This window comes from Pezoporus flaviventris, unplaced genomic scaffold, assembly GCF_033815535.1.
Source record: "Pezoporus flaviventris isolate CSIRO_AGI_PZ_B2104156 unplaced genomic scaffold, CSIRO_AGI_Pfla_v1 ptg000031l, whole genome shotgun sequence".
Classification (NCBI taxonomy): Eukaryota; Metazoa; Chordata; class Aves; order Psittaciformes; family Psittacidae; genus Pezoporus; species Pezoporus flaviventris.
This window is the reverse complement of record NW_026892579.1, coordinates 29,020,116-29,047,926: the sequence shown is the minus strand read 5'-3', so window position 1 is coordinate 29,047,926 and position 27,811 is coordinate 29,020,116. Positions and strand designations below refer to the sequence as shown.

Below are 27,811 nucleotides of genomic sequence, written 5' to 3'. Positions count from 1 at the left end.
AGCCTCACAAAATGATGTATTTTTAAAATTTTATGGGAGATGCAACTGATGGAAAAAAAAAGAATAACCTACTAAAATATTCCAGGAAAATAATAAAAAAATTCTGAAGCCCAATAAAGAATTATTTGCTAATAATGCTGGAGAAAATACTGTCCCCCGCCCAAAAGGCATACATCTCCAGGGGAAGAATTTCATGGTGTTTCTAACATTAGAAATGTATATCACATATAGTGTGTGAACATCTGTTTAAGTTTTAAATTTTGAGAAGAATGCAATTTGGGATTTTGCCAGTCTTTACTGACGTAAAAAAGGTGGAGAGAAAGATGTATAAACTCATAATACATCATGGCTTCAATTTGTAGCCATATAAGACTGAGTCCTGCAAGGCACTGGCTGTTAGGAGACTTTTTGCAAAGCATCAGGTTGATTGAACAATTTAACTTCATATATTTCAGAAATACAATTTCAGAGGAATTGTAAAATCATAGAATCATAGAGTAGTTAGGGTTGGAAAGGACCTTAAGATCATCTAGTTCCAACCCCCCTGCTAAACCTCACACTAAACCATGTCACCCAAGGCTCTGTCCAGCCTGGCCTTGAACACTGCCAAGGACGGACCTTTCACCACTTCTTTGGGCAACCCATTCCAGTGCCTCACCACCCTCACAGTAAAGAACTTCCTTATATCCAACCTAAACTTCCCCTGTTTAAGTTTTAACCCGTTACCCCTTGTCCTATCACTACAGTCCCTAATGAAGAGTCCCTCCCAGCATCCCTATAGGTCCCCTTCAGATACTGGAAGGCTGCTATGAGGTCTCCACGCAGCCTTCTCTTCTCCAGGCTGAACAGCCCCAACTTTCTCAGCCTATCTTCATATGGGAGGTGCTCCAGTCCCCTGATCATCCTCGTGGCCCTTCTCTGGACTTGTTCCAACAGTTCCATGTCCTTTTTATGTTGAGGACACCAGAACTGCACACAATACTCCAAGTGAGGTCTCACAAGAGCAGAGTAGAGGGGCAGGATCACCTCCTTCGACCTGCTGGTCACGCTTCTTTTGATGCAGCCCAGGATACAACTGGCTTTTTGGGCTGCGAGTGCACACTGAAGCCAGCTCATGTTCATTTTCTCATCAACCAACACCCCCAAGTCCTTCTCCACAGGGCTGCTCTGAATCTCTTCTCTGCTCAGCCTGTAGGTGTGCCTGGGATTGCTCCGACCCAGGTGTAGGACCTTGCACTTGGTATGGTTAAACTTCATGAGGTTGGCATCAGCCCACCTCACAAGCGTGTCAAGGTCCCTCTGGATGGCATTCCTTCCCTCCAGGGTATCAACCGAACCACACAGCTTGGTGTCATCGGCAAACTTGCTGAGGGCGCACTCAATCCCACTGTCCATGTCACCGACAAAGATGTTGAACAAGACCGGTCCCAACACTGATCCCTGAGGGGCAGCACTCGTTACTGGTCTCCAGCTGGAGACCAGTATTTTTCTATATATTTTTCTATATATTTTTCTATACTTACAACATCTTCTCCAATCTACTCCTCCTCTCCAATCTTTCCTCCACTCCATCACTTTGATTCTCTTTTTTCCCCTTTATTAGTGACCCTTGCTCCTCAATACAAGCATAGCAGGGCTTGTTGCTTTGCTCTCATTCTCTCAGCTAGGCTTTTAACCTCTCTCTGTCACACAGAGACATGTAGTTCCAATATTCCAAATACTTCTGTCTTTCTTTATACTGCATTCATTTATTTCAACACCATCTTTTATTTTTTCTCTGAAAATTCGAGTTTGCTGCCTTTGCTTGCTTTCATAATTTGCTTTCTTTATCTTACTTTTATGGCTTCCTCATTTCTTTTTTCCTTTCTTGCTGCAAATTTTCCTTCAGGTCCTTCTTGTTGCCTAAATTCGATTCAGTACGCTTGTACCAATTCAAGATGAGAATAAAACTGGTCCGCTGCCTACACAAGATGCATTCTAGCATTTTCCTTTTAGATGCTAGAAAATTGTTTAGTCTGAAGGTTTATTGCATTCTTGCTGATTGTCTTTCAAAACACTTTAATTATCAGTGAATGCAGAATTTATACCGATGCAAAACCAGTCTGAGATAGTCTTGCAACTGTACAATACTTGAAATATCTGTTTGCTACAGTTTTAGGAAACAGAATAATTCTCAGGAAAAAACAGTGTTGCCTCACAAGCTGGAAACAGTATTGCTCTCAGCATATGCCATTGCTTGCAAGATATAAATACTACTCTTGTGAAACTAATCTGATACACTGTATTTTTTTTCCCCATTTGATTACATTGCAGAAAAGTTCATGCAATCTAATGTGATTTGATAATACTGCATCATAAGTCCATGTAGAATACTAAGTGTTTTGGGAGCAAGTGTTTCTCATATAAATGACCTTTATTCTTTACCATTATTACAGAAACATACAAAAACGACTGACCAACAAACCCTCTTTTCTTGTATGGTTTCCCTTTTAATGCCTCATTGAGTGAGCTGTTGTGGTATCAAATGAAATATGAGGATGCTTGAGTCTGGGGCAAATACGTAATGTGTGATATCCTGATTTTCAATTCCAATTCTTACTTTTTATTGAAGATTTCACTCCCCAAGATCCAACCCCAAGTTCTCAATTTGTTCTTTATTATTTTGAGCACTATTTTCATTGTTCCCTTTCTTTCATTTGTTATCTGCTTTCTAATTTCAGCTACAGACATGACTTTCAAGTCAACAGAAAATGCATCTATTGTATAGATTAAAGATGACTTTTATATTAGGTTTCTGCTGCTTAATGAGTGTACCTTTTAGTGTTTTCACACAGAAAAGCACGGAGTTTTGCATCTTCTTGAGGTGCAACTGTGGGAAAACAGTTTCTGGAGTAACTCTGGTGTTGACATTAACCTACATCCATTCTTTCATTTCAGTGCAATAGGAAGCTTCTGTTCAATTTAGATTTAAGATCTGTGGAAGTTCAGGTGATAGGGAGAATTGTCTTTTATTCAAAGCAAACCCAAAATTTAAAATATGGGAATAAAGCAACTTTGGGCACTGTGTTTGTTGAACTGATTCCTTGAAGAGACTTATTAAAAAGTTAATTTCTAAGAGACTTTCTGAAAGCTGCATGCATAAATTCCATTTGGTTGTTAAAAGAGGTTTGAAATTTCTTGGCTCTTTTATATCAGTTTTTTGAACCAACCACCCTTCCAAAACGAATCCCTTAAAGGACTGGACCCTGATACATATCAATGGCAGTGAGCTTTCACTTACCCTTTACAACCCCTCCCACTGGTCCACACTTTGTTAGAATGTACATGTCTTGGCCCCGACTTGGCTTTACCGTATGTTTGCAAAGTGCCTACTATATACTTGATGACATATAAATAATGCACAATGACTACAACATTAATTCTATGGGTTTGGATAGGTAACCAAGAGAAGGAAATATGAAAGGTCTATTCATTTTTTGGCTCTTTTATTTATCTATCTCTGTGAGCTCCTTTGATACCAAGAGCTATTTGCAGAATCTCTTACATACATTGCTGAAAAAGTCTCATCTGGCAAGATGAATGTGTTTTTTAATACCACATTTATTATGACAGTGATGACATACTGCCTACAAACTGCAGCTTGCAGACACGAGTCGGGGATGCAGGACAGACCTCACTTGCTTAGATTAGAGATACTGAAAATGATTTCCAGTATGTCTGATAACGTTACTCGTTATCAGTAATGAGATAAACTGAAAGAAGCGCCATCTATAATCTGTAATAGAAGGCTTCTGGGTGAGAACAGAGGAGGTGAAACAAAAATCTGAAGAACACAAAACATGGTGTTGGGCATGACTGAAATTTCTGTCTCACATGCAATATGAAATGTCTTTTTAGTAAAGTCAGCAGTACCAAGAATAAATGCAGGCCAAGCGGATCAAAAGGATCAGTATCCAGACAGTAGTGCATTGCATGAATCAGCAATATTTATAGGGGATGACTGGAACGAAGACTACCCTTGTATTTTTGCTGTCATAAATCCATGGTGAAGGAAAAGTTGTGTGGTAGCAATAAGCTTGCAATGAAAAATATCAAGTGCATAGCTGTCAGTTCCTGTTTTGCCTTTTAAAAAATGAATTAGAGATACAAATTGTTCATTATCCATATTGTGGTTATTTGCCCCCCAAAAGAAAATCTGTGTGCTTAATATAAACACATTTTTAAATAGTCATTATGCTAATAACTTTCATGTGCAGAGTATATGACTCACTGTAAGTGCAGCTGTGCTGGAAGTACCTCAATGATTTGACAATATTATAAAGACAATTTGCAAACAGAGACCTGAGTATATTTTCACTGCATTCAAAGCTACTTCATGTATAACGACTTCTATTAAAACCCCATCTTTCTCAAAATGAAAAGTTCAACAGAATATATACTTCTGTAAGAACTTTCTGTGGTTTTGTTAAAGAGTATTACAAGAATATCTGACAGTCTAGCACATCCTCTTCATAGACACCAGCATACATTGATTAGGTCTAGTTGAGAACTTCAGAAGTTCTCTAATTTTCTAAGCTCCCCCACTTATGCATTCACTATTAATCTACACAGGGTGAGAGCACAGGCCTGAACACAAGCATATGATGCCATAATGTGGTGTATCTGCATGAAGCTATCCGTGCTTAGCAAAATCTAACATGCAAATCTTCATTCCTCTGTGCACGTTATACCTCTCTTTCTCTCTTGAGCCTCATAGATGTTGATTTGCTCACTGGACTGAAAAATCTCAAAGATCTTCCACCAATCAGAGGCTGGCTGAAAACTTCCTTTATCAGGAAGAACTGAACTTTCTACAAGGATTTTGAGCTCTGCAGCTTCTAGAATCAACACAATTATGTCAGGACTTTCATGCAGGGTCTGGTATTGCAGCTGTAAATCACAAGCTGAAGCTTGCCCTGCTCCTGAGACAGAAACTCTTCAGGGACCAGTCAGAGATGATGGAGTGAGCTCCAACATGAAGCTGTCACAAGCTTCTTCTCCTGACCTCTTACTGCAAAGAAAACACTAATTTCTCTAAACAGACAATTTCTCAAGCAGATACAACTAGCTTAAATGATATTCATCCTTAATGGAAAGAAGGATGTGTATCTAAAAGAATCAGCCTCATTTAACATGTTCCTATAAGTGGCTCAGTCCCCATGCTGATGACATTAAGGAGCAGCGTATCACTACAGGAAATTCTTCCATACAACGGAAAATCTCTGGGAACAATGAATGTTTGCATCTTTTATTTGTATACTACCCAAACAACTTTGGAATCTTAAATAAGCACACATAAATTAAAACATAGTCCTTCACAGCTGAAGATGGCTGGAACTCTTCAGTTCTCCATATCTTAGTAAAAATGACTGAATATTTTTAACATCTCACTAAATAACCTGGTGACAACATCTCACTAAATAACCTGGTGACAACATCTCACTTCTTTTCCAAGCTGCTTATGGACCCTTGTCAGTTCCTATCTATCCATTTTGAAATGGATCTGACACATAATTTCGGACTAGATTAGTACTTCAAGTATCTTAAAATATCTATCACCTCTATTATAGTTTAGTAGGATTGTTAGTCTTATACCTAAAGCATGGCATTTTAAATCTCCTCACAATTTTATTATTAAGCAAAGAACTGATAGTCATGTCCTGAAATGACCATCAATGTGAGGCTGACTCAGTTATCTCCAAGGGGTGACTTCATAGCTTCGAGGACTGACAGATTGTTATGTCACAGAATTCATGCAGGGCATGATATTGCAGCTGTAAATCACAAGGGCAACTCATGTAGTGGCTGGCACCCTTTGGAATAATCTTTACATTCCTGTTGTGTTCAATAAGCCTCTTTGTTGAAAGATTATGCATGATGAGTTTTTTTCATTAGGACCGGTAAAGGACAGCTCCTACGTCTCTGACAGCTGCTTGCTAAAATTTAAACAAGGCTTTTTGTTGGGCTTTTATCTATACCTGTACCCCTCCAAGGACTATGAAGGACAAGCAACTCTAATTCAACAAGTCAATTTGTCTTTTGTGGTTTGCTTTAGGCATCTTTAAATCTAAACTGCTCACCTAAAATCCTGGAAGAATTAAAATAAATAAATAAATAAAAAAGTCAAGCTGTCACAGCTGGATTGTACTAATGTTTAGGCAATCTACTACATTTTCTGCTTTGTCTTACAGAGACCCCTGCTCCTGCTAACCAGGTCTATTCAGAAATCATGCTGCAAGAGCTGGTTACATCATGGTCCTGGGGGAAATTCTGAACTTGGCACATACTGAAATGTTACTTTGAAGTTTATGGCTTCCATTGCAGCCCCAGTTGATATGCAGTAAAAGATAACTGCACACATTTCAGGTTCCCCCTTCTCTTGACCTCTAGCTAGGTACTAGAGTAAGGACAGTTATACCTAGGAGATTCAGCCCACTGTCCTAACTTCATCCATGAAAAAATGCATCTGTTTTACATGTGCTTGCATAAGGCCTGAAATTGTTACCACTGCTTCCAGATGAAAGAGCTGTTTAAACCTATTGCTGTGAAGAATAAGGTGACAGTAACATTTTTGACGATTTGATAGGTGGTCCAACGAAGAGTATCTCAGGGGATAAAAGCTTGCTTCAGCACATCCAGTAGTAATTTTCTTGAAATATCTCATTTTCTACCTGGAAATACAACTGTTCTCATTTTGCTGTCTGTCTCCTTTTTCTGAAAAACCACTCTGGATTTACAGTGATGCACTCATCTATTATTACATCACTTGTACTTCTGAACTCTGCTCAGGCAATGGAATAATCTTGCATGACCACCTGCCAACACAAAATATTTGCTATCCTTTTTCCCTAAAGACTGCATATTTTTTTTAATATGCAGCCTTAAGGACCATGATGATTAGACAACCTATAGATCATTTATGCAAACCTGTATGCATCCTAAGAATCCTGCTGGTTTTGTTAATTCAGTGTTCATTTTCTTTGTTTCTATATTGTCTTCCTCTCAGTGGATGAAGTAGGCTACAGCAACACTCAGTCTTTTATACAGCATCTTTTCTGTTGACTTTCCTTAATAAGGAAATTATAAAGCAGTCATAAAATTCTAGGCTGCATCAACCAGGCTTCATGAAATAAATAATATTTTGAACTTAGAAACAAAGTATATTTTTGGATTTTTCACTTTGCTTTTTTAAAAAGGTCAGCAGCTCTCTGGACAGTTCAAGAAGACAACCTCGAGTGATAAAACTTACAGTGTTAAATTAACCAGCACTTTTAGCAGAGCAAAATTGTTCTTTACAAAGCAAATTATTGCATCAGTATGTATCATTTTGAGAGGATGGAAAATATCTCAGTAATAACTGAAGGCAATTTCCTTCCCAAAATAATGTTCTAATTCTTTATCATGGCTACTCAACATCTAAGTCATAGAAATTTGTACACTCAGTGTGGCAATACTGATACACGGCTTTAAAGGAAATATTCAACAAGATTATCTCCCAGCTAGGGAAGGAAAAGCCTCATGTTACTGAAACTGGGAAGTTTGTTTTAACATCTTTCAGATTTCATTCATTACTTCTGCTCTACAGAATGTTAAACAGCTCAGGTTGTACCCAGTCACCTGTTTTGCTTACCCTCAAATATATAAATTCTGATCAAGTATGGATAAGTTGGTAGTTTCCAAACAATGTGGAAGCTTAGGTCTTCATAACAATTCCTTTCCTTCAACACAAACAGCAAATGACTGTATACAGCTCGACTGAGGTCCTTAGGAAATAAAGCAGATCCCTTAAAAGTTTTGCTGTTTTTTTTGTTTTTTTTTTTTTTTAGTTAATTCAAAATGGAATTTCACCTGAACAATGTCCTCATTCAGTCAGGGACTATCAAAGCAGTATTAGCTCCTTGCCACACTGTAGTCTGCTTTCCTCCTAGTAAGGCAACAGACTCATCAAAGCAGAAAGGCAGGATTTTTTAGAGACAGAATCATTCCCCACTCCCCCCCCCCCCCCCCCAAATGAACAGTATGCAAAAAAACAAGCTAAAAGCTAAGTTATTTAGAATTTAAGTCCTGTTATCAGAAATAATTTAAGGACTTAGAAGCCTGCTTTGCTTGCAAACTTTGTGTGATGTAAGATCTTAAATTTCTGATCCTGGATAAACAAAAGAACCATACTGGAATTAATGACATCCAGGATGAATGCATTTTCTTGAATGATGTACAGAAACACTTAGGTAACTAAGACTGGTTATTCACAGTGCTGTACCCTCTAGCACCCTTTAGCTGTCCTCTTTGAAAGGGTGAAAACAGAGCTTTGCATAAACTTAGATCTTCACCAAGACTTTGGTGCCATTGTTTGGGTTGTAAGAAGGCAAGTCCTGCTCTCAACGCTGAGACCTCTCTGATGGCGAGGCGTGTATGTTACTTCTGTAGAAATTGTGCAAAAGTTTAGAAGAGTAGAGTAAAAGTAGTCCTTTCACTCTTTTTAATTCAGCATTTCATTAATCCAAGATGTGAGACACTGACTTTTTTTCCTCTGGTTTCAGGGATTTAAAGCTTCTTTCCCTGTGCTTCCTGCTCAAGTGGATACCACAACACTGGACTGCAACAGATTCTGAAGGAGGAAAACACTTGCACTCCTCTACATACTGCACTGTGCATGGAGATAAAAATAGTACATGCACTAACCACTGATTCAGCCATACAGTTACTAACTACAGCTACATCTGAGGTAGTAACCGCACTTATACTCCACTACTATAGTCAATTAGACTATGCAAATACAAGACAAATCACTTGCATCAGATTTTTACCTTAGAAAACAAAAATGAAAGCTGAGTGAAATGAATAAAACACAATCAAAATTACTTCCCTTCCCCCCCCACCCCCCTTGTTGCTCTGTGTTACGTTCAGCACATACAAGATACTTCTGCTGTTTTTTTCAAAATGACAACTTATAATAGATGCCTCAGGAGAAATAAGCTAGAAAGGCTCCAAATGACTTTTTGGATTTATTTGTTTTGGCTGTTTGCATGAAGGGTGGCCTTGCAGGAAAGTGAAATGGCTGTTCAGGGAAAGTGAAATATGACCAAAGTATTGCGGCTTCTAATTTATTTGATAGATGCACTCAGACTTCACAACTGTATTTCAGTGATTCTATGCTTTTCTTTTTTCTTTTCTTTTACTCCCAGCTACAGTGGCCATACTTAAATATGGCAAAATCTAACTTGCAACGAAACACAAGTCCCTTCTGCATCTCCTCTACAGCCTGATTTACACACCCTCTACTTTTATTTGTTTATAATATTTTTTCTTTACTTGCATACCATCTAGTTAACTGATGCAGATCTGCCAAAACACTTGGAAAACTCAAAGTTCAAAATTCAGTTTAAGTTTAAAAACACTTATTATTTTAATATTATTGATAATTAAATAAAAATAAAACAACGTTGCAAACTTTTACATAACTGAGCAATTTCGGCAATAAAACCAAAGCGAGCCAAATCAAACCTGGCTCCGAAGCCATTTTTTGCAATAGCACACAAATAGGTAATAAAAATGGAATTATCTATTTTTAAAATAAGATTTGTTTTGAAAGAAAGAAGCATACATTTTAACTCTGCATGTCAGTTAAGTATTACAAGCAGTGTTTGTTCAAAAAGCACAATGACTGATGGTAACTGGCTGATAAAATAGAAAGAAATATCTTTGAATTTCAACGTCTTTTAAATGTAGTATTTCTTAATTACTTTTTTTTTTCTTCTCAGAAAATTCCCAACTCTAGCACACCTGAGGACTGGTATAAACATGCAAAGTCTTGATAAAGACGAGTGCATGAGTACATGTGATTATAGAAATCCAGTGTTGAGTAAAATGATGCAACATCAGAGTTGGACAATTTATTTTTAAAATACTGATATGTGCACACTTCAAATGTATTCTTGCATATTTTACAGTTTAGTCCTCCTAAAGAATAATCAATAGGGTTAATAATTTAATTTATTCTTTTTTTTTTTAAATAAAAAAAAAGAAACTGGGAAAAGCTCTGTGAGTCTAATACAGGTCAAGAGAAACTAAAACTCTTAAAATCCTTGTGTACAGTGCATTAATTTATATCTTGCCCCATAATAAGACTCACCTTTCATATATCTGCTTGGTTTGCAAAGGTTGGTTTGCAAAGAAACAACAATCAGGGACTGGAAAGTCCAAATCAAAGATGACCTTAAAGTTGCTGTGTTCCCATTCAGACTTAAATAATTTGCATTTGACAGACATGTGGCCATCAAAAGAATTTGTGGTAGCATATTATCTAAAGGATGCCTAATATTTTCATAACAGAAACTCAGTAATTGACACCAAAAGAGTTGGAGGATAGTAGGAACACCAAGGCTACACTTAAAGCACCTTGTTAGGAACTGATATGTAATGTTATTCACTCCACTTGGACAAATATACTGATTTTGAGAACATTTAACAGTGCTTTTACTGTATTGCATAAGGTAGTGCGGGGGTACGTCTGCAAGAGGGTCTTGGGATAGAAGAAGAATTTACTCATCTAATTTCACTGAACAAACATTGCACTCCATGATTTCAGATGTTGCATTCCACAGATTTTTACACCATACTAAGAGCTGCAAAACAACAGCCGGCAGTCAGACAGATATTGGCTGTCTATGAGTAACAGCACTGTCGTGGTTTAAACCCAGTCAGGTAACTTGTTCACTCACTCCCAGTGAGTGGTGCCAAGCTGACAACAATCAAGGTCCGTGTTCGTCTCCCCCCCCCTCCCTGCACCGGGGCTCTCCCCTTCCCCGCTCCCGGAGGAACGGGGAGGAGGATCGAGAGAGTGCAACTCCTACGGGTTGAGACAAGAACAGTCCAGCAACAAATCACCACCGCTACTATCAGCTAAAACAATGATAAGGGAAAATAACAAGGGAAGAGAATACGATACCACCGGCCAAGAAAACGAGTTCCACCCGGAAGCTCCTGTCCTTCCGGGTAACTCCCAGTTACCCCCCACCCCGGGCATGACGTGCTGTGGTATGGAATACCTCCCCGGCTAGCCCGGGTCAGGCGCCCCGTCTCTGCTTCCTCACAGCTCCCCCTCCTCCCTGGCAGAGCATGAGCCTCACAGAGTCCTTGGTCAGGGTAAACATCACTTAGCAACAACCGAAAACATCGGCTTCACCAACGCTGTTCTCAAAACTAGAAGTCAAAACACAGCACTGCACCAGCTAACACAAAGGAAAAAAACATGACTGCTACTGCTGAACCCAGGACAAGCACTTAAATGACTATAGAGGCTATTAAAATTCAGGCAACCATAATTTCAACAGGTCTATATGGAGAAAGAATGTTTTTCACTTCTAGCCTTCTGCTTTATTGTCTTGGAGCTGTTATACTGCATCTCCCTCTTCTAGTTATTGCTATACTCTCTAAGAGCCCTATAGGTCAAACTCAAAAGTACTGTGTTTCATAACAAGATCAATTTTCTCAACATTTTTGCTATGGTTTAAAGAGGTGCACTAAGTCTGCACCTTTGATAAAATATACCTGATCTGACTGTTTTACAACTGAGCATATTTGAGAACTACGCTGACCTCTTCCTCTGACAAAGAGATATTCATATGAATGTCCCAGTCACTTTAATACCACATTGCTAAACAAAATATAGAACACCCCCCATGTACTTCATCCACTCCATCTGAGTAAACCTATTATTTCAAATACTTGTTAGTATCTTTTTTTCATATTAGAAAAGAAAAAATATATGTTAAATCTTACTTCTCTGATCCTTCATGCTGATTCCTTACACAGTTACTCATGCACATTGCTAGCTGTAAAGGAGCTCTGTGCAATATCAAGTCCTTATAAACAGACATTTTGGAAGAAATGGACCACATTTTTCTGTGCTGTAGCTATAGATAACATATACACATATCCGCATCAGAATGCAAGTATGCATTTCTATGCCCAAGCAAAGATTAACTGGAAATGCTAAGGCAGTTGTAGAGTTATAAACCCTTCTCCTTCCAAAAGCAATAGATACAGGATATTCACATGCTGCCTCTGGAGAAGCAATTGCTGCTGTGTGGTTGCAGGTGGCCTGCATCCAAGACACATCTGGAGACAGCCTTCTATACAATATATACATGGGGTATATATATGCATTCCTATGTGTATGAAGATGTAGGCTCACCTATACATTTCAGCATCCCTTAAATACCCAGAAAGAACAGGCATATTGCTGGACAGGTGCTTCTATGCCCAAATAGGCGAGATAATTCATCTAGCACAAACATTTTTCTTCCTAACTGAAAATCAGTTGCAAATGCACTGAACATAATGAAGGCGAAAAAAAGATTATAAGCATGTAAGACTACTTTCAGGCCTTTTATTGTACCAAAACCAAATCTTCTTTTTCAATTATCCTGAGTAAGCACTAAGTATATGGATAGAGGCAACTGGCTAAAAGGCCCATCAGCCAGAGAATGAAACAGAACTGTGCTCTGTAATGTCTGCCTTTGATTTTAAGTGCAGCTGCTAAATATGTATCTCTGCAGTTTTATGCAGAGGTATTTTTTACAAGATGACAATGTCACAAATGTACTAAAGAGAACAACATAGATGAACTCTGATGAAAGCTTACTGCAACAGGAAGTATTTTTAAATACATGCCTTTAAATTCCAGTTTAACTAAAATCTTCTTTTGGAACAATCCATACAATTTTTTGATTAATATAAACTGATTCCTAAACTGTGCAATTTTACTATATTAATAAAGTTAACCTTTTAGCTACACTGAAAATTGCTAGTAAATAAAGATAATACACAAACCAGAAGTACTCCGTTAGGTGTACATGAAATCTATTGCTATAAAGAGCACTTGTTTTATGTAGTATAACAAAAAGCCACTAATCTGAGTTCCCCAAAAGGGTACACTGAAAAACACATGAGTAAGAGTGCTATGCTGGAGGCAAGGCTGGTGTGATGACGTTAAGTGCCATAGCATCTTATGACCCAGAGCCTTTCCTCAAACTAGAGCTCAGGGCTTCTCCCTGGCACAGCTGAAGTCTCTGCGCTTACCAGTCTGCAAAAACTGAGCTGTTCTCATTACCACTGAGTTTGTATGTGTCTAGTTCCCTGGGAACTGCCCACTCATGATGAACCTTGCAGTGCAAAATTACTTACTTTTTAGTATCTTGGTGGACTAAACCTGGATAAGAAACTTTGGGAAGTGAAAGAGAAAACCCAAGCCTTCCACCCATGCTGAATTCACACAGTAACCAACTCTCAACAGCTCTAATTAAACTGGACTCATCCCAAGTCTTTAACAGCAACTCTCTAAGTATAAACAAAAGTTTGCAACTCACTTTTGCAATTTACCATGAAAAAGATAACATTGATGGAGTTACAGTCGCATGGCAATGTTTAGTCAGCAAATGCCCACAGAGTTACTTTATACCAACCAACATTCCTCTCCATCATATCGCCGAGTGACAAGTTGTGACAGTTCCAAGTGACAGTAGAGAAGGATATTTCGTAACAGACTCCTGAACAATCGCACTGTTTAATGATTAAATGGTGCACTGCATGATGGAGGCAGATTCTGTCTCTATGAGGAATACTCCATATATTTTTTATGTAAGATCTTAGGAATGAATATAACTGTATACACTATGAATATTTAAGGACCACATGATCATCTGGATGATCAGTCGAGAGATGCCCTTCACTTAGAACTCTAGATAACAAATATAAATATTTATTAGGTTGTGGTTGTATTAACATCATGTATAATACTAAAAACATGTACAGCTGCCTCAGCATTTTCTTTTCTACTCTGTCTAGCATAGAAAATAATTTTGAACTGAAAACTTGACAAATAAGGTCAAGAAGAGAATTATTTTTGCTAAGTAAGGAGAGCCTGAAGAAGACAACAGAAAAGCTTATCCTCCACAAAATCTTTCTGCAGCATTTATAAGTAGATGTCAGAGTTTTATGTATTTTATGAGAAAAGTTTAGTCTATTGAATACCTATGATTACTAAATTATTATTAATAATTATTATATAAAATAAAAACAAATAAGGAAAATTATATAATAAAGTCTGCTTTAGAGCACATTGCCAGTTTGTGAGAAATTCATAGCAGTGATGAGTGTGAAAGCAACATTCATGTTCATTGATGCACTGATGTCAGGATAGTTCCTTTGGTCTCATGAGGCAAGCCTTATTTATTCAGACTATCATCTGTGAGACGGCAAGTACCATCTATAAGATTCAAAGTACAGTTTGCATAGGTAAGCAAAAAACTGTAGAACTGCAGGTTCCCAAATACGGAAGGTTTGGTGCTGACGGTGGTTTTTGCTCTTAGAAAACCACAAAATATTTGCTACTACTTCATTCTGTATCTGTGTTGCTGGATTTTCTGACAATAAATATATTTATACTTTCCACAGCCCAAATTCTCCAAAGTTTAAATAACTAACTGAAAAATCCACTCTAACTTTGTGAGACAGCCATTCACAGTATTCTTCTAAAGCTCAAAAGGTTCTTTCAGATAATATAAACATTATCCTGCTTATTGCTATTATAGTAAAGATAAAATTTGATTTTTCAAGTCACAGCAGATGTAACTTGAATATAGCTTAGCTCTTCTTCTAAGTGCCTTGGGCATATATAGGTAATCAATCATATTTAATCAATATGTTGTTCAGCCATGCAGATTAATATGTCTATAATTCCAGCTTTATTCAAATGCTCTTTAGTCTCAGTACATTCTTCATTGACTTTTTTTTCACCCAAAAGAGGCACAGAATTAAGTAAGTGCCATACCTTAAAACTTGGAAATACCAACTTAGGAAAAAAAAAAAAAAGGAAAATAATCTCCCTTGATTCTCATTGTATCCAATATATTTCACTATTTTACGGTTTGGAATAAGACTTCTTTATTGTCTGGGCCTCACTCTCACTGTGAATGCCCTACCGGGATTATAGAAATAGACTTCAAAAGTAGCAGAATCAAGTACCAATTGTTCACTTTAACAAATACATTAAAGCTCTAACACAGGTGCAAGTATGTCATGAACAGGAAGTGCCACTTTTTATACAGTTTCCATCAGAAGTGGCAGATAGAATGGATTTAAAAGCCCTATGAGTTCCTGCTTAAAATATTAACAAAAGTTCTGCAACCACAATTTTGGGGATCATGTAAATGCTGATCCTTTTTAAAACGTTGAAGTGTGACAAAATGCCTCTTATTGTCAGTCTTTTCACTGTCTAGGTTGGCACTGAATAAATGAGCATAGTTGTTTCAGTTTGAAAACTACTGAAAAAAGTAAATAATCATTGAGCATAGAATAAACAGTTGAATGTGGCATTTGCTTTCGTTTTAAATAGCTTGAAATGAAGGGGAAACCAACATGACATTAAAAGCACAATCTATCTTACTGTGTGGTTCTTTTCCAGTGACTTTCTAAAAGCATTGCTCTTCACTTATTCCAGAAGATAACAAGAACCTGTGTTTGGGTGGTTTGATCAATTAAATGAGAGGCAAGAGAGAATATTTGTGTTTAAAATTGCTTTTTAATCTGGCTATCCTAGGCCTAGGAGCTGTACCAGCTTCTCAGTGTCTCAAAAGACTGACCTATTTCTTGGAAAAAAAAATTATGTACTTCTTTGTAAATACATGAAACTCATCTAAGTATTCATATTAAGATGAGTGGCTTTCTGTGCAAAAGTCTCCTTTCTTATCCAGGAGAAAAAAATGCATTTGCAAGTAAAATATAAAAGCAATGCATATTTTAGTCCCAAATTTTTCTTTTTTTGCCAGTTCTTTGCATCTGGGGTGCTAAGTCAGACCTCTTAGCAAGGCTCATCATAGCTCTAAAAAAATGTAAAGAAAAATATCACTGCACAGCTCATTACTAACTCCTGATTTCAGAAGGCAAAAATACAGCTCCAGAGTCAAATGCAAATCCTTCCAACAGAGGATCTGAAAGCAACGGTATTTTTGGCTTATATTTGGGTTAAGTACCCTTCAAATATTTAGGTTTAATCTTGAGTGAAAAAGTCTGGATGCTCAGATTAAAATATATAGTGCTGAACACCGGCTTTATTGCCTCAACAGGATGCTTCTTCCAGTAGAATATCTACTCAAGCACTTCTTAACTCTTCACTTTGGTATAAATCATGAACCTCAGTCAGTCATGTCTATTGCATAAGTTGCCAGCAAGACCTTACTTAGCCTTAAAGTTGCCTACTGTTGAGAAAAGACTCCAGAAATCTCACCTCAATCAGTAAAGATTGTACTAATGTTAATTTTCCTTACTATATGTCACACACGTGATAAAGTAGATGTCCAATCAAATAAATCTTAACCTTTGTAATGAAAAAGTTGCACAAAATCGGTCTTACCCTTGCCCTTGCCAATAATGATGATGATGCAGAACTGAAACAATACCTGAACTCATTTTCAGTTACTCTCTCCTATCTTGGTGCACTGATATAGAAACACTTTAAGATTTGTAGATGGGACATCAGCTGTCTAATAGACAAAACTAAAACCCCAGACCACAACTACACAAGATGAAAAGAGGCAATTAAAATGCAATTCTAGTACCATTCTCTCTAATCGAAACATCTCTGCCCAATGCAATGTAGATATGAACCTAATTTACAGAAGTTGCTTGATAAATCCCAAACAGACATCTTGTCATTAGTTCTAACCGAGGAGCCTACTGGAACTCCCTACTATTCACAGCAGGCTTTTCAGCATCCTCAGAGTAACAACATGGTCACTGGTAAATCAGCGGTTTTGAAAGGTTCCAGACTGAGTCACTGCTGCAAGCTGGTCATGGCATGCATTGCTACACACAGAAAGAAGAATTAAGCAGCAATTCAAATTAATTTATGTACTGCATTTATGGAAGGAGTAGGACTATGATCTATAACACATTTAATGGGGAACCACTCTTGAGTGATTTTCAGTTAAACAACAAAACAACACAACAGAACCTGAGGTCCAGAAGGCTATTTTTTAATAAAGTTTTGAGTCCCTTTCAGCAACTAGGGACAACTTCACTATGGTGATGTTTGCAGTTAGAAATGTAAAATTTTATCTCAGAGAGTAATGACAAAGGGCTAAGTTCAGCTTAGTGAAAGAATCTCCTTTTGAATAAAGTTCACAATGACCAGGTCAAGCTTCTGCTCTGCACTGAACTCTGGAGGACGTCTCCTTCAGCACAAAAGGAGCACTTACAGATCGGTCACACTGAACTAAGGTTAGTAGCCTTGAGCTGCGCTCTTATTCACAAGGTGTGCTGGTTTGGGCTTGGATAAAGTCAGTTTTCTTCACAGTAGCTAGTACTGAGCTATGTTTTGGATTTGTACTGAAAACAGGGTTCGTAATACAGAGATGTTTTACTTCTCAGTGAGCAGTGCTTAGATAGAGTCAAGGCCTTTTCTGCTCCTCACCCCACCCACCAGTGAGGGGGCTGGGGGCGCACAAGAAGTTAGGAGGGGACACAGCCAGGACAGCTGATCCCAACTGATCAAAGGGACATCCCATACTGTATGATGTCATACTCAGCACATAAAGCTAGGGGAAAAAGAACGAAGGATGGGGATGGTCAGAATTATGGTATTTGTCTTCACAAGTACCCATTATGCATGATGAAGCCCTGCTTTGCTGGAGGCGGCTGAACACCTGCTGGTGGAAAGAGGTGAATGAATTCCTCATTTTGCTTTGCTTGCATGAGCAGCTTTTGTTTTACCTGTTAAACTGTCTTTATCTCACCCCGTGAGCTCTCTCTTTTACTCTTCTGATTTTCTCCCCCAGTCCCACAGTGTGGGGAGCAAGTGGCTGCACGGTACTTAGTTGCCAGCTGCGGTTAAACCGTGACACCAGGTTACACACCAGGACCACCTCTCTGAGCACAGAAGCTGCATGCAGCTGTTAGTTAAGTTCCTCCTCCAAACTGACACACAATGAGCTGTTTTTAAAGTGAGTAAGGTTCATGTAGTAGGCGTTTATTTCCTTTTTCATATATCTTCTATATGTCTGTACCTCCTCTTCCTGTGGGTAGCCTTCCAAAGTTCCTCTAAGATACTATGTACACTGCAATAAAAACTACATATCTGTTTCAAAAATAAGTAAAGAAGGCATGAGGTGGGTTACTACCTCTTCCCTTCTGAAAGTCTTTTCAAATAATTTTCTCTTTGTTCAACATTCAAAGTGTTGAATGTGAGTATTTTCACCGGTGACAAGAGTTTTCTTGAGAAACTTTTAGACATCTGCTTTTATGGCCTCTCAGGCCGTCAGAAAACCTCAAAATATTCAGATATTGGCTAGTTACAAAAGACTGACACAAACTTTCAAATGCTTATGCAAACTGATTTGAACAGCTACGGTGTTTCAAGGTCAGTCAGTCCAATCTCTGATTAGTAGTGCTGAGCAAGCAGTTCCAGATTTTTTTCATTAAATGCTGTTTAAACATTAAAAAAAATATGTGCTGCAGCCACCCTGTTCTATTTCTCGAGTTCACTTCCAGCTCAGCATTCAAATGGCTACATTCTGTTGGAGCAAAGAAAAATCAAAAATATCGATACACACAATCAATGACTTTGCACTCGTGCACAACTACTCAAACCAATGGTGCTTGCATATAGTAGGCAAAAATTGGAGTGAAACACTGTATTCAAAACCAAAAACCATTTACAAAGAAATTGTAATATGCTTTTAGGTGGCCTACAAGCAGAAAATAAGACAAAGTAAATTGGATAAATTATTCATTTAAAAATATTTTTTCATCTCTAGGATTCAGTGTGAAAGAACAACAATTATGCTACTGGTCAACAAACAGATCCACTTGCTTTTAGTATCCAGCTGGATATGTAATATAGTGGTTTATTTGGGAAGAAAAACTGTATTGATTATTTCCTGCAAAATGAAAAATATTTCCCCCTAAAATATAATTTACAAATTCATGTACAGATGTATGACAGTGACCTTTTCCTTCTACCTTCACATCCAACAGAGTTTTAATTATTATCTCAGTCATAATATACCCATAAAATACCAAGATGATTTAGACTGCACTTACAAGTCTTTGCAAGATGGCAAAAGATTTTCATTGCAAACTGGTGAATGACAGCAAGTCAGGGGAAACCCACATATTCCTAACAGTGGAATAGCAATGCTGAAAGGACACAGGAGATGAAAGGATCTCTAAAACATCTGAATTTGTCCTATAAAGTGATATGCTTCTTGCATATCTAAGTAGGCAAAATAAAAACAAAACCACATTTGTTTTTATTGGAGTAATCTATTACAAACTAAAACAACTCATTTAACTGTGTGCATATTTGGCGCTCCTCGGAGTGTAAGCACTTCAAAAAACGTGGAATTGGCTGAATGCTTTCCTGACCTTGATAATCCAGCTCCCTCAACTTCTCCCCCTGCTTTCCATATATTTACCATCCATAAAAAGTGTAAGAAATGTTCCTTAAAAACTGCTTAATACCCTAGGACATTTACTAGTACTGCAGCTGAAAAACAAACAAACAAAAAGAAGAAAATATTTACTAAATTGATAATATTAATCTTACATCACAAGAGCTCTATTTTGAAATTTGTCACTCATGGATTAAAAAAAGATGGAGTTCTGCACAGAAAGCGTCATACATTTTGATACTAGTGGATAATACACTACCCATCAAGGAAGGATATACTTTTTAAGTTCCTTTTTTAGCAGAGCTATCTTCTCATTAAAGATGGAAATTGTGTTGAGGTAAAGAATAACAGAGAGTAACTTTCTTCCCCTCCTTTTCTGCAGCTGTTGTTCAGTTGTGATTCTTGGCATTAACAGAATGTGTGTCCCTGATTTGAACTGGCCGTGATCTAATCTCTACTCTGTAAATACAGATTGTTGAGTAAAGCTTTTTCAACAAAGATTAATTTCTGTTTTGGTTTATTTTTTTTCTGTTCTAAGAAGACTATTAATTGAATAAAACTGCATCTTCTCAATTATAGTGTGTCTCCTCAACAGTTCTCCTTGTGATAGGATTACAGAATGAGCGGGATGTTCATTTCACCCTCGGATTTGCCACAGCTGGAAAAAGTCAGACATCGTAACTGATAGCACTTTCCTCTCTACCTGGGTATTTGTTGTTATGGTGATAGTTACAGAAGGGAGCATTAATGAGGATGACTTGAAAGCTTTGATGTTTACAGAACAATTATTTTTAACATCTTATAAGAAAAAGTGACAGTTCCGCTCTTGCTAAATATGCATCACTGTATCAGCTTCCATGAAAACTACCCGAATTTCTATTTGTTATGTATCTATAACACAATGCTGAATACAAACTTACATGTATCTATTTACATGTTATAAAAAGGTTTTTGAAGAACCAAAAAAATCCCATTTTCTCACAAAGGATATAATCTGTTATTCCTAAGAACTTGCCTACAGTAATGAGTGACTTTTAATTATAATACAATCTTTAGAATATCTGTATTGCTCTTTCATGACACCCTGAGATCTACCCAGTATGACCTTCTCATATCCAAAACTGTGCTGTGAACAATTCTATGAGCCCACATCACCAAAACCACAGCTCTGGAGACACACTGCATCGCCCAGACTGTAATTCACCACAGGGGTAAGCAGAAGAGACAGAATTTTTGACCTGGAGTCTTCCAGATCAGAGGTACTTGATGTTCCCCACGCAGGTTGGCTCACACATGTTATGAATGCATGCAGTTACTTACATATTCTTCATAGGCCTCGTGTGCAGGTGGCGGGGGTGGTCTGTAGCCCGGGACAGCTGGGGCGCCCCTTGCTCGAGGGGTGGGGACACCTCTCGCCACTGGTGGGACTGGGAGGGCTCCACGGGTCACTGGTGCTCCTCGGGGTGCTTGGGCACCTCTTCCAGGCGGGGGAGGAGGAATCGCACCCCCACGTCCCCTGAGGGGGTAAAAACCGAATGATTACCTTGGTGTGAACGGCAAGGGAGGACACACAAGTGCTACCGCATTTTAAACGCTCTTACATTTTTACTGTTATTTAAAGTGTCATATAACTTTGGCAGCTACAATGTCAAGCACTTTTAGGCAATATCAGGCAGAACTCATATTATGGAAAGGCATTATTTTTACACCATCCAGGGCCTTTTACACCTCATCTTGCTGCTCGTACTAATGAAATTCTGGATCATTGTAGTTCACAGAGCTGCAAAGTTACTCCAAAGTACTTATAGAGAAGAAAGTGAGAAACTTTTTCTTTTGCTCTCAAACTATTTTATGATGGCAGTCACCACTCTCACCCTCATGTTTATTGGTGGGTGGGAGAAACTGACTGGCAGAATATGCTGCAGTATGGCAGAAACTTTCAAGGCAAAGTAGAGCAAGAGTATAAAAGTGAGTGATAACTTTGCTGTCCATTTAATTTATTTCAGCACAAGGGAAGTGCAGCACGGGATCTTGCTTTCCCCTACTGTGCAGAGAGAAGAGTAGCATACAGACAAGAGCAGGGAGGTTTAGCATCTTCCTATGTATTTATACAATATCCACCTTGCTGTAAAGTATTTGGTAAGTCAGAAGTTGTTAATGGTTAAAAAGAGGTTCTTGTAGCTATATCATATGGCTCCCTGAAGCCTTCTCTTTTTCAGGCTGAACAAGCCCAACTCTCTTAGGCTTTCTGATTGGAGAGGTACTCCAGCCTCTGACCATTTTCATGGCCCTCATCTAGACCCACTCTAACAGGTCCATGCCTTTCTTGTGCTGGGGACTCTAGAGCTAAATGCAGTAATCAAGGTGGGGTCTCATGAAAGCAGAGTACAGGGGGACAATCACCTTCCCTGACCTGCTGGTTACGCTTCTTTGATGCGACCCAGGATATGGTTGGATTTCTGCACTGTGAGTGCACGTCTGCTTTTCATTCCTTAGGGAATCCTTTTCAACCCTTAGGAATTGCTCTCAATCACTTCATACTCCAGTCTGAGCTGACACTGGTCATGGATTACCCATGTGCAGGACTCTGCACTTGTTCTTTCCTGTACTTCATGAGGTTCATATGGCCCACTTCTCAAGCCTGTCAAGGTTCTTCTGGAAGGCATCCCTTCCTTCCAGCTTACCAACTGCACCACTATAAATGTCATTATGCTATTACTGTAAATTATTATCATAAATATTTATCTTAAATACTTCAGTGTTGTTTTTCTTTTTTAATATTCTCCCGGGCTATCTGACTGGAGAATAAGCAAAGCATCCAAGTTTCTGTATCTGTGCAACTGATGCAATCAGTTGGGTATCTTGCAGGAGCCAGAACTTCGCTGATTATGCTCTGAACCGAATTTAAAAGCTGCCAGTGCGTTGCAGTGATGTCCTGAACGTTATTATTAAGTCAAGCCCTTCAGATATCTTAGGTGTAAGGAAGACTTGTTTCTGAGCCCAAAAATACTTTGTATGGAAGATGGTCATGAACGCAAAGTGTAAAAAATCCTATGTATGTGCATCATATTCCTTATAAAAAATTCCATTCAAGAAAAATGGAGTGAAAATATGATGGAAACCTTCAGGGGAAAAAAGAAAGGTCATAGGCAAGATCAGCCAGTTCAATTACCAAAGAACAGCTCCTCTGTCAGCATGAAATAAGGTACCTCCATATCCTATTTCTTCCAAAATAAAAGTGGATTTCTTAGGACTTACCCTGAAATGATGTCTGTGGACACCTAAAAGTTGCTAGGTAACTTAGATGCCTGAGGCAACAGATTTCTTAAGGGCTCACAGTGAAAAATGCGTCTGAAAGAGTGTATTAAGATTATATATTGGCCTCACAAAAGAGCAGAGCTGCTACCTGTATCTGCAAAAATACTTGGAAGAATTCATGAAATATTCATACATCACTGTTTTTAGATGATGACAGTCTAATTCATACAAAATTGTTAATCCATGCAATAGATAATATATAATGCAATATTTATGTATTATAGATACAATACACATACAAAAAAAAAAAAAGTAATTGTCTGGCAAATAAAAGTTCCACCCAGACTATGTAGCCATCTCTGACTATACTATTTCACTGACCATCAATTTCATGCTGCTGACCACAACACTGCTGTGCCAACATAGCAATGTTCTTTCCTAGAAATATCCTTTCACCAACTTCATAATCTGCTCTGATTTGTTGATTATTTGTATACCACTCACTGTAGCCTGTAAATTGTAGGTGATAGAACTGTAGGCATAACATAGATCATACAAGCTATCAGAAGGAAAACATTCTGGTTCACTGACCATGATGTGTACTTGACTTTCTTTAATTTTTATTATTTTTTTTTTTTAGATATGCTTGTTTTGCCATTGTTTATACTGTCTAAAGCCATTAGCATAATAGCTCAGGTTACCACACCTTGAAGGAGCTGCAGGTGGCACACGAATACCTCTTCCTCGAATGCCCCGTCCACGTGCTGAATCCTCAGAACCATTCAAATATGACAGTTCTCTCAGCTGTTCCTGGCGAATTTCATCATTATAGTCCTAAAATGCAAAAGGTAAAACTTGCTGAAAGTTTGCATTTTGACCATGAAAGCACCCAAACCAGAAAGTTTGTGTTTTGAAAGTTTTTATTTTGAAAGTTTGTGTCTGGGCTGAGCTGCCAATACACCCAAACCAGAAATTACATGGATGGTATTTGGGTGAATCATTCTGCAGTATCACCTGCATGCTGAAAAAAAACATACATTGGGAGCGGGCAAGTACCTACAGTAAGTGGACAGACAAATTTATACAGGGAGTGAAGGTGGCCATAAAGAACATGTACACACAGAATAAACCACACAAGGCATAGCAAGCATAAATACAAAGGATACATCAAGAATATATCTGTATACAAGATGCAAATGGACTTTCACATATAAAAGGTACCAATCTCAACTTGAAATTAGATCAAAAAATGCCTTTTACATATATATATATTTTTGGCAGACACCCCTGGCTACCTTTATTCACTTAAAATGCAAATTCCACCTTACATTGCACCTTAGTATACAGAATTTATACTAGAGTCATTTGATTAGGTGATTTAATCCAGTACCAATTAGCATCACTGAATGAAGCCTTCAATTATTCTGTTTATCTACTAAATAACTTCTTACAGGAGAAAGAGCTCTCTCTTTCGGATTCATAAGTAACAAAGATATGTTTACTATATAAAATTGTTAAATGATATAAAACAGGCCCATTCCAAGACTGCAGGGTATCAACTTTATCACTGCAAACTCAGTAAACAGAACATCAGACGAATTTCCTTTTCTTACTGATACAAAATACATAATATTGGGCAATTTTTACTTATTTTGTAACCTCTGTCGCAGTCAGAAGTTCCTTTTTTTTAGCTTCCTTCCTTTGGTGTTCTGCTCTTTGCCTGCTGATCACAGTAATAAGAGCCCAGTGCATCAGCAGGCTCACTGGCAGCACGACTGTGCGACAGATAATTAGTGTTTGAAAACATAAAGGATTACTGAATTTCAGCTATTGAATTTCTCCATCCTTGCACAAGCAACTGCCACTGACTGTCATGCAAGAGTCTGAAAATGCTACAGTGCCTCCTGTCTCAGATGGGTGACTCTCCAGGATATATAAGTGATGCCTCTTTTTAGCCAAGTTAAAAACCTAGCAAACAGGTAGATGGAATTAAGGTGTTCCTTCTCCCTCCTGAGGAGGTCCAGGAAATCTGTTTAAAGACATGATGCTGATCTTCTGTGTTCTAAGAGAGTGTTAATCTGGTCACAATTTCCCTTCTAAATTTTTACAGACTGAAGCTGGAGTAAAATCCACTAATGAAATTCAGAAAAGAACCTCATTTATACTTGCAGCAGAATCATAATTGAAATCAAATCCCTAATTTGCTAGTAAACCAGTTCACGGCTTTGAGTTCACACCAATCCCCAAATCCTTTTTCACATTTTTCTACCATTCTAACGTTAATGGTAATAAGCAAAAGACATCTTCCTAAATCAATGCTCTGTGTAAAACACAGAGCGAAAAGCACAGACAGAATCAGTGATGTCACATTTACAGCAATTGCTGAACAGGTACAATCTACTGCGGCTTGCTTAATATCATCTATTATGCATACTGGCTTTACAAGGATTAGGACTTCCTACTTGCTGATTAAGTTCACCCTTCAGACTCCAGACCAGTGCTGGGACTGCACTTCATTAACAATGCAAGAAAATTTTGTAAGAGAAAGATGTGGGGAAGAGGAAAAAAAAAAAAAAATGGAGAAAGGACCTTCAAGGGACAGGAATTGGAACTGTGCTGCTGCTTTAATCTGTTTTTTTTTTTGAACACTGTCTTATAAATGAATTCTATCAGAAATTGCCACAGAGCTGCTATTCAGATACACGTGTCATTTAAAATCTTACTATTGATGAAACGGAAAATCCAAATAAAATCTATAACATAGAGCCAGATCTGCAAATCTACACCACTGTGCTATGCAATGCCCTTAGTTTTTCCTCAGGTTATTTACTGCATGTCAAGTTAAGAAGTATCTACAATGTATTTTGAAATGCAAGGTAAAGACAACAAAGTACATGAAGACTGTAATTAAGATGCTGGGATGGGATCCTGAAAGAGAAAGATTTCAATAAAAATTTGTAACTCTATATAGATCAATTATCTTATGTTCCATTCATAAAGCATGATAAAGACCATAATTTCTAAACCTAAAATCTGAAATTTTCAACAGAAATGCTCACTTCAACTCCTTCATTACAGAGAAACATAACACTCAATTAATCTTTCATAACTGCTACATGAGCTTAGCTAGAAAGAGTATCCTGATGAATATTTAATTGTAGGGGAATTCAGAGCCTAGCACATGAGCAAAATTGTGCGGCTGAAGCTTCATATATATCTAGCCCCAAGAGAAAGCACAAGATGTTGAAGACATACCTGTACTGAAGAAAGTATAATGAAGTAGGTACACACTGTAGTAGTATGCTATGTTTTAGAATAATCCCTCTACTCTTCATATTAAAATAAGTTTATGGGAAATGTTCTGTACTTCTCAGCTTTTCTTCTAGCTTTCTAATAATCTTATAGCCAGTCTATCAGCTGATAATCTACATTAGCCTATTTGTTTTGCTCTTGTTTATATCCTTAAAGACATTACTACCTATAAACAGCTTCACTATTTACTGATTATACTAAGGGTGCCATCTACTTGTATCACAGTGGTCAGTGTTTGCAAAGAACTGTTGTATCTGAGCAAATCACCTACGAGTATCCACCTAAACTTGCATCTTGACTTTAGAAATACCAAGAATTTACAACCTTAGCAAAGTCAGCAGCACCATAAACTGTAATGTTTACATAAGTGCCTGAAACCAAATTACATATTCAGATAAAACTTTCAGTATTCTAGAGTACATGAACATGTTTACCCCAGATTACCAAAAATATGTTTATTAATGTCAGTTGGGAATGATTAATTAGGTTGCTTTGACTGCTGTAGAAAAAAAGGAAGCCCATTAGCATCAGAGTCAGACTGGTGGCAGCTCACCCAGGGCCCTTCTGGCAGCAGCAGCAGAGAGGTGCGGCAAAGAGGGAAAAGCACATAAGCTGCTAGAGAACTCAATAAACCATTTTGGTAAAAAATAGCAAGTATGACGCAAGCTGCAAAACCTGATCTGAATTAACAAGAATGTGTAGTGACAAGGCAGGACAGTTAATAAAGAAATCAAACGGTAAAGCACAGATAGACTCAACGGATTTTGGGAATATATATCTATCATTAGCATAATAAAGGCTCACAGCAGTCAAGGATAAATCAATCCCTTAAGGACTGTGATCTCCTGTCCTGATGTGCTTCACATATTAAAATTCTTTCCATGTGTTTGAATGATTTATACTATTAATAAATATCATTATTCTTATCTGTGACAGCTGAATTTTATTCTAATTCCACAGTTAAGGGAAGAGTAATTTGGATTAAATACAAGTTACCTTAAGGATGCAGAGTTATGTAAGTCTAGCCTAAAATCATAATTCTTAATATTGACACTTTGAAGTATTAATAGGGCCCACTCGGTCCCTTATATAGATGGCATTTTATAACATACACACATTCCTTACACAGTTAAGCTAGACATTTATCATGTGAAGTGCAGACTATCTTCCACATAGTGTTGCTACTACTAGGACAGATCAACAGGTATCTTAAGTCCACAGACAAACAACTACATAACACTTTGTATTTAAGTAATCAAATTCCTTGATTTTAACTAAGTGAAAAAGTAGTCACAAAAATAAATGCTTTTCTTGTAGCTATTTTCTCTGTAACTCTTAAGGTGGTTCCCAAAGTTCTCAAGGTACCAGTAACTCAAATTTATGGCTGGCTTATGCAGAGGTCCTGTGGTTCTAGAAATCTCAGTCTGCACTGCCTGAACTACCAAATACTCTCTCTCAGGCACATAATATTCTCTGAAGCTCTGTGTTGTCAAAACAGAGCACCGCATTCACAGGCATAGGTAGGCCCCGTCCTGAGATCTTCTCAAGCTTAGGTAGGAGAAAAATCAGGACTGTGATTGCCGCAGCACTTCTGCATCCTGCCCAGCTCTCAGCACCAGTAAAATAGCTCCAGGGCTCCATGTACTTGAAGAGATTCACTGAAGCCAGTCTCCCCTAAATCCTGATGTTGCTGCCTTGGGGCTATTTTCAAGCAGTTTAAATTCCAATTAGCTTAAAATTTCCATTGAGTA

General features: G+C 37.9%; 1 protein-coding gene and 1 long non-coding RNA gene across 4 annotated transcripts in view; one reads left to right on the top strand and one right to left on the bottom strand.

The window, feature by feature from the left end:
* KHDRBS2 (KH RNA binding domain containing, signal transduction associated 2) overlaps positions 1–27,811 on the bottom strand; it is a 372,356-nt gene that overhangs the window by 121,191 nt on the left and 223,354 nt on the right. For all 3 annotated transcript variants that reach the window (XR_009744596.1, XR_009744595.1, XM_061460561.1), the window contains exons 5-6: positions 23,455–23,582; positions 20,811–21,006 (exon numbers count right to left, since the gene is read on the bottom strand). Coding sequence is in view for 1 of the 3 variants with exons in the window: in XM_061460561.1 (XP_061316545.1) it covers positions 20,811–21,006; positions 23,455–23,582 (324 nt within the window). In the remaining 2 variants the exon portion in view is untranslated. The remainder of the gene's footprint in view (positions 1–20,810; positions 21,007–23,454; positions 23,583–27,811) is intronic.
* Positions 14,269–15,836, top strand: LOC133272894 (uncharacterized). The gene is made up of 2 exons (XR_009744598.1): positions 14,269–14,337; positions 15,506–15,836. It is a non-coding gene; the product is annotated as an uncharacterized LOC133272894 (long non-coding RNA).